The sequence below is a fragment of the Cebus imitator genome, unplaced genomic scaffold (assembly GCF_001604975.1).
Source record: "Cebus imitator isolate Cc_AM_T3 unplaced genomic scaffold, Cebus_imitator-1.0 Scaffold0, whole genome shotgun sequence".
Lineage (NCBI taxonomy): Eukaryota > Metazoa > Chordata > Mammalia > Primates > Cebidae > Cebus > Cebus imitator.
The window spans coordinates 1,433,837-1,441,366 of NW_016107315.1; the positions used below are offsets into that span (position 1 = coordinate 1,433,837).

At 42.0% G+C, this 7,530-nt stretch overlaps 1 protein-coding gene across 6 annotated transcripts in view; it reads left to right on the top strand.

The window, feature by feature from the left end:
- NEK4 (NIMA related kinase 4) overlaps positions 1–7,530 on the top strand; it is a 50,466-nt gene that overhangs the window by 24,713 nt on the left and 18,223 nt on the right. For 3 of the 6 annotated variants that reach the window (XM_017538387.2, XM_017538511.2, XM_017538676.2), the window contains 3 exons: positions 597–998; positions 5,406–5,576; positions 6,098–6,247. In XM_017538387.2, coding sequence (XP_017393876.1) covers positions 597–998; positions 5,406–5,576; positions 6,098–6,247 — 723 coding nt within the window. The remainder of the gene's footprint in view (positions 1–596; positions 999–5,405; positions 5,577–6,097; positions 6,248–7,530) is intronic. The other 3 variants (XM_017538453.2, XM_017538593.2, XM_017538736.2) reach the window with 3 other exon arrangements.

Consider the following 7,530-nt stretch of genomic DNA (forward strand, 5'->3'; position numbering starts at 1 on the left):
TTTTTTGAAACAAGATTTCACTCCTGTCACCCAGGCTGGAATGCAGTGGTGGTCTCTCGGCTCACTACACCCTCCACCTCCCAGGCTTAAGCAATCCTCCTGCATCAGCCTCCCGAATAACTGGAACTACAGATGTGCACCACCATGCCCAGCTAATTTTTCTATTTTTAGTAGAGATGGGGTTTCACTATGTTGCCCAGGCTGGTCTCAAGCTGCCAGGTCTCCAGCTAATGGGTCTCCAGCTCCCGTCCTCAAGTGATTCACTTGCCTCAGCCTCCCAAAGTGCTGGAATTACAGGCATGAGCCACCATGCCCAGCAGTATTTGCTACATTTTGTTCATCCCTTCATCTGCTGATGGACTTTCAGGTTGTTTCCACCTTTTGGGTATTTTGAATAAAGCTGCTATAAACATTGGTGTACAATTTCTTGAGTCCCTGCTTTCAGTTCCTTGGAGTACATACTTAGGAATGGAATTGCTGGGTCATATGGTAATTCCATGTTTAACTTTTTGAGGAACATGTTGTTGCATTTTGAGTTGATCTTTGTATGCGATGTGAGGTGTACTATAATAATTTCCAAACATGTTTTCATTCAGGTTGAAGGCAAATGTTTGTCTGAGGAGAAACCCAGGGTCTCTGGTCCCTTGAAGTCACCTGCCAGCCTGAAAGCCCATACCTGCAAACAGGACTTGAGCAATACCACAGAACTAGCTACAATCAGTAGGGTAAATATTGACATCTTACCTGCAAAAGGGAAGGTCTCATTGAGCGATGGCTTTGTTCAGGAGAATCAGCCAACACACTTGGATGCCTCTAATGAGTTAGGAGGTAAATGCAGTATTTCTCAAGTGGAAGAGGAGATGCCTCAGAACAACACTAAATCCAGTGCTCAGCCTGAAAACCTGATTCCTGTGTGGTCCTCTGACATCATTGGGGAAAAGAATGAACCATTGAAGCCTCTGCAGCCCCTAATCAAAGAACAAAAGCCAAAGGACCGGGTGAGTAATATGCACACGTGAGGTATTGGTTTCAGAGAGAGGACTGAAAGTGCAGATGTAAATGTGTGAGTTCTGTTGTCATTTTAGAAAAGTCAATTATTCTGTGTATTAGTTTAAACATAGAAGAATATCTGCATCAACCCAAAAAGAAACCTAGTACCCTGTAACAGTCACTCACCATTTCCCCTTGCCCACAACCCCTGGCAACATTTGTCCCTATGGATTTGCCTATTCTGAGCATTTCATATAAATGGAATCATAGAATGTATGGCTTTGTGTGTTTGGCTTCTTTTACTTAACGTGATATTTTCAAGGTTTATCTATGATGTAGCAACATTTTATTCCTTTATTCCTGTTAATTTATTTTATATAAAATGTACTAACATTTTACTCCTTTTGTAAAAAAATTTAATTTTTACGCCGGGTGCAGTGGCTCACGCCTGTAATCCCAGCACTTTGGGAGGCTGAGGCGGACAGATCACCTGAGGTTGCAAGTTCGAGACCAGCCTGACCAACATGGAGAAATGCTGTCTCTACTAAAAATTCAAAAATTAGCTGAGCGTGGTAGCGCATTTCCTGTAATCCCAGCTCCTCAGGAGGCTGAGTCAGGAGAATCTCTTGAACCTGGGAGAAGGAGGTTGTGGTGAGCCGAGATCACACCATCTCACTCCAGCCTGGGCAATAAGAGCAAAACTCTGTCTCCAAAAAAAAAAAAAAATTAATTTTGAAAGTTATTTGAGATGGATTCTCACTCTGCTGCTCGGGCTAGATTGCAGTAAGTGATCCTCCTGCCTGTAGCTGGGACCACAAATATGCCCAGCTAATTTTTTTATTTCTATTTCTTGTAGAGAGATAGGGTCTTGCCATGGCCATGTTGCCCAGGCTGGTTTCTCAACCCCTGTGCTCAAGCAGTCCTCCCAACTTGGCCTCCCAACGTGCTGGAATTAAAGGCATGAGCCACTGCACTCTGCCTTATTCCTTATTGCCAAATAATATACTGTATTTGTATGTGTGTGTGTGTGTATGTGTGTGTGTATGTATGTGTGTGTGTGTGTGTGTGTGTGTGTTTGAGACGGAGTCTTCACTCTGTCACCCAGGCTGGAGTACAGTGGTGCAATCTTGGCTCACTGTAACCTTTGCCTCCTGAGTTCAAGTCATTCTCGTGCCTCAGCCTTCTGAGTAGCTGAGATAACAGGTGTGCACCACCACACCCAGCTAATTTTAGTATTTTTAGTAGAGATGGGGTTTCACCATGTCAGCCAGGCTGGTCTCAAACTCCTGATCTCAAGTGATTCACCCGCTTCAGCCTCCCAAAGTGCTGGGATTACAGTTGTGAACCAGCATGCCCAGCCTGTATATATTTTGTTCATATATTCATCAGTTGATGAACATTTGGGTTGTTTCCACTTTTTAGCTACTTTTGTTTTCTAAGAGGAAGGTTATATGTGGATAATGCTGCTATGAACACCTGTGTACAAGTTTTTGTGTGGACATATATTTTCAGTTCTGTTGAGTATGTGCCTAGGAGTAGAATTGCTGGGTCATATGGTAACTCTATGTATTAAACTTTTTGAGGAACTACAAAATTGTTTTCCAAAGCAGCTATATAATTTTACTTCTGCCAGCAATATATGAGGGTTTCAGTTTATCTGCATCCATGCCAACACTTGTTAACTGTTTATTGTTTTGAACATAATCATCCTTGTAGGTGTGAAGTGGTCGTGATTTGCATCTCCCTAATGACCAATGATGTTGAGCATCTTTTTTTTTTTTTTTTTTTTTTTTTTTAAAGAGTCTTGCCCTGTCACCCAAGCTGGAGTGCAGTAGCATGATCTCGCTTTACTGCAACCTCTGCCTCCTGAGTTCAAGCGATTCTCCTGCCTCAGCCTCCTGAGTAGCTAGGATTACAGGCATGTGCCACCAGGACCAGCTAATTTTTGTAGTTTTTTTAAGTAGAGATGGGGTTTAACCATGCTGGCCAGGCTGGAAACTTCTTACCTCAAGTGATCAGCCTGCCTCTGCCTCCTAAAGTACTGGAATTACAGGTGTGATTACCACTGCGCCCAGCCATCTTTTTATTACTTTTTGGCCATTGGTATACTTCCTTTGGAGAAATAATCTATTCTAATCCATGCCAATTTCAAAATTGGTTTATTTATCATTTTATTATTGAATTCTAACAGTTCTTTATTCTAGATACCAGTTCCTTATTAGATACAGCATTTGAAAATATTATCTCCTGGCCAGGAGCTCATGCCTGTAATCCCAGCTCTTTGGGAGGCTGAGGAGAGCAGATCACTTGAGGTCAGGAGTTCAAGACCAGCCTGGCCAACATAGTGAAACCCTGTTTCTACTAAAAATACAAAACTTAGCCAGGTGTGGTGGCACACACCTGTAATTCCAGCTACTCATGAGGCTGAGGCAGGAGAATCACTTGAACCAGAAGGCAGAGGTTTCTGAGGCACGATCTCTGCTCACTGCAGCCTCTGAATCCTAGGTTCAAGCAATTCTTCTGCCTCAGCCTCCCAAGTAGCTGAGACTACAGGTGTGCACCACCATACTCAACTAATTTTTGTATTTTTAGTAAAGGTGGGGGTTTACTATATTGTCCAGGCTGATCTCGAACTCCTGACCTCATGATTCACCTGCACTCAGTGCTCTTTTTACTGTGCTTTTTAGGGTATATCCAAATAACTAATATTTACCTTGGGAATAAATTTGTATTAAATTGGAATTCATTTAAAACATTTGTTCATTTTCAAAATGGAAAGCCTATGAAAAGTTATGAAGATATATATATATTTTTTAATAACTGGATCAAATATCAGTAGTTTCAGATTAGCCACAATTTAAGTTATTTAATTAAAACAACTATCAGCTGGGTGCGGTGGCTCAGGCCTATAATTCCAGCACTTTGGGAGGCTGAGGTGTGCGGATCACGAGGTCAAGAGATCGAGACCATCCTGGCCAACTCACTTGAAACCACGTCTCTACTAAAAATACAAAAATTAGCCGGGTGTGGTGGCATGCACCTGTGGTCCCAGCTACTCGGGAGGCTGAGACGGAAGAATCACTTGAACCTAGGAGGCTGAGGTCGCAGTGAGCCGAGATTGCGCCACTGCGCTCCAGCCTGGTGACAGAGCAAGACTCCCTCTCAAAAAAAAAAAAAATTACTTTTATTTGGAAGAAGAGAAAAAAGAACATTGGGATAACTGATGTTGACATTTTGTCTTTACTTGTCCACACTGCAAATAAACATTCATTTTAAGAAAGATAACTCCTCATTTTCTTTTTAATTAATTAATTTTTTTCTTTTTAATTTATTTTAAAAAATTTATTTTGAGACACTCTTGCTGTGTCACCCATGCTAGAGCACAGTGGCATGATCACAGCTCATGGTAGCCTCGACCTCTTGGGCTCATACGATCCTCTCACCTCAGCCTCCTGGGTAGCTGTGACTACTGCATATCACCACATCTGACCTTTTTTATGAAGATGGAGGTCTCACTATGTTGCTCAGGCTGGTCTTGAACTCCTGGCCTCAAGTGGTCCTCCTGACTTGGCCTCCCAGAGCATTGGGATTACAGGTGTGAACTGCCATACTCAGCTTCTTCTCATTTTCATTTACAATTTTAAAAGTAGGCATGGAGAGTTTGGCCATTTGGATGTTCAAAAGACTTTTCATTATTTTGTGTTTTTGTATGTGTTTGCTTCATTTTATTATTATTTTTTAACTGTTGCATTATGATTTAATCTCATTGCACAAAAATTTGAAATTGCAACTGGTTTTGTTTTCTAAGAGGAAGGTTATATATGCCTCTATATTTAATTCTGCATTGTTAAATTTGAACCATATTGTGAACTTTACATCATGATGGGTCATTTTAGAACTTCCACATAATACTTTAAATTGCGATATGGAAACAGTTTTTAAAACTGTGGAAAGTCTTCATGCTAAAGACAAAAGCCACTTTTTTTTTTTTTTTTTTTTTTGAAAAAGCCACTTTTTTTTTTTTTTTTTTTTTTTTTTTTTTTTGAGACGGAGTTTCACTCTTGTTGCCCAGGCTGAAGTGCAATGGTGCAATCTCAGCTCACTGCAACCTTCACCTCCCGGGTTCAAGCAATTCTTCTGCCTCAGCCTCCTGAGTAGCTGGGATTACAGGCATGCGCTGCCATGCCCATCTTATTTTGTATTTTTAATAGAGTCAGGGTTTCTCCCTGTTGGTCAGGCTGGTCTTCAACTCCCAACCTCAGGTGATCTGCCCCCACTTGGCCTTCCAAAGTGAAAGGGTTACAGGTGTGAGCCACCGTGCCTGGCCAAAAGCCACTTTTTATGGGCACCTTACTTTGGATTATAATGTACCAGGTTACTGCTATACTTTAAAATGTCATTTTGTTATTTTTAAGGATCAAGTTGCTGGTGAATGTATTATAGAAAAACAGGGCAGAATCCACCCAGATTTACAGCCACGCAGCTCTGGATCTGAACCTTCCCTGTCTCGACAGCGACGGCAAAAGAAGAGAGAACAGACTGAGCACAGAGGGGAAAAGAGACAGGTTGGCAGAGATCTCTATGCTGTATGTCATTTTGCTTTTGTTCAGGAGGTGGACTTCAGGAAGCTCAATTTCTGTTTAGAGCAGTTAACAATTGCCAAAAAGGCATGTAGGAAATGCAAGGAACATATAGAGAAGGGTGACAGTGGCAAGATGCTAAATGCTAGTTTTCAAATATTAGTGAGTTGGAAGCAGAGTAAGGATTTTATCTTCTCTAGCAAAGATGGACAGATCATTTTGAAAGTTAAAGGAATAGGCTAATGTGGGTAAACCTTTGACTCCATCTATATTGTACTGATGAACAGTTCTTTCTTCAGCTTCTCCACAGAATCATGTTGACATATCATTTCTTGAAGTAACTTCCACAGGTCTCCTCTCCATAAGCTTCTTAGATAATTTACTTTTGGCAGAATCTTTCCAAAAAATGCAGTGTTTTGAAGTTTTTAAGAACAAACCATTGACAAATACATAGAGAACCTGCTGATAGGGGAACATTGGAAGGGGCTATATATGAAACCTATAATCTTCTTTTTTAATTATTTTAGTTCCAAGAGTCGCCTCCTCAAATTTTGCCCTCTCATCCCATCGTTGGAAAAGCGAATATCACATCAACACAAAGAGATGCTGAAAACCAATGTAGAGTGATCACTGGGTCTGTGAGCAGTTCAAGGAGCAGCGAGATGTTATCATCAAAGGTTTGTGGGACTGTATGTTGGATTTTTAAAAACCTTATAGCCAGCTGGGTGCGGTGGCTCATGCCAGTAATCCCAGCACATTGGGAGGCCAACGTGGGTGGATCACGAGGTCAAGAGCTCCATACCATCTGGGCCAACATGGTGAAACCCCGTCTCTTCTAAAAATAATACAAAAACTAGCAGGGCTTGGTGGCATGTACCTGTCATCCCAGCTACTCAGGAGGCTGAGGCAGGAGAATCACTTCAACCCAGGAGGTAGAGGTTGCAGTGAGCTGAGATCAAGCCATTGCGCTCCAGCCTGGTGACAGAATGAGACTATGTCTCACAAAAACAAAACAAAACAAAAACAACTTATAGCACTTTGGGAGGCTGAAACAAGAGGATCAATTGAGCCCAGGAGTACAAGACTTGCATAGGCAGTATATAGTGAGACCTTGTCTCTACAAAAAATTTAAAAATTAGCCAAATGTGGTGGCACATGCCTATAGTCCCACTACTCATGAAGCCGAGGTGGGAGGATGGCTTGAACCCAACAGGGGAAGGTTGAGGCGAGCCGAGATCAGCCTAGGTGATAGAGTGAGAAAAAACAAAAACCCCCAAAACCTTCTTATAAAGCTTTTTGGTTATAAAATCCTGTGTATATTGTGCAGTTTTGTGTTAAAACACCTTACCTCTGCTTCTTGCCAAACACTGGAAGGGACAGATGTGATCTCAGCAGAATTTTATTTTATTTTTTCAATTTTTTTTGAGAGGGAGTCTCGCTCTTTCACTCAGGCTGGAGTGCGGTGGCATGATCTTGGCTCACTGCAACCTCCACCTCCTGGGTTTAAGCAATTCTCTTGCCTCAGCGTCCCAAGTAGCTGAAACTATAGGTGCCAGCCACCACACCCAGCTAATTTTTGTATTTTTAGTAGAGACAGGGTTTTGCCATGTTGGCCAGGCTTGTCTCAAACTCCTGACCTCAGGTGATCCACCTGCCTCAGCCTCCCAAAGTGCTAGGATTACAGGTGTGAGCCACCGCGCCCAGACTCAGCAGAATCGTTGATTGCAATGGACAGATTCTGTGGTTTCAGAGATGGCCGCTTCTGGTGAATTAAGGAAACCAAGTAGATTCTGAATTTGGTAAATGTGAAAGTCCTTATTTGCCCTTCCAAAAATGAGTACCTCCCAGAAACGAAGGCTGTGATCATTTCTCACTAGTAGCTATAACCCTGCTGTGGGCTGATTTCCAATGGATACTCCTCTAGGTCCAGTGTAAGACCTTTTTTTTTTTTTTTTTTGGT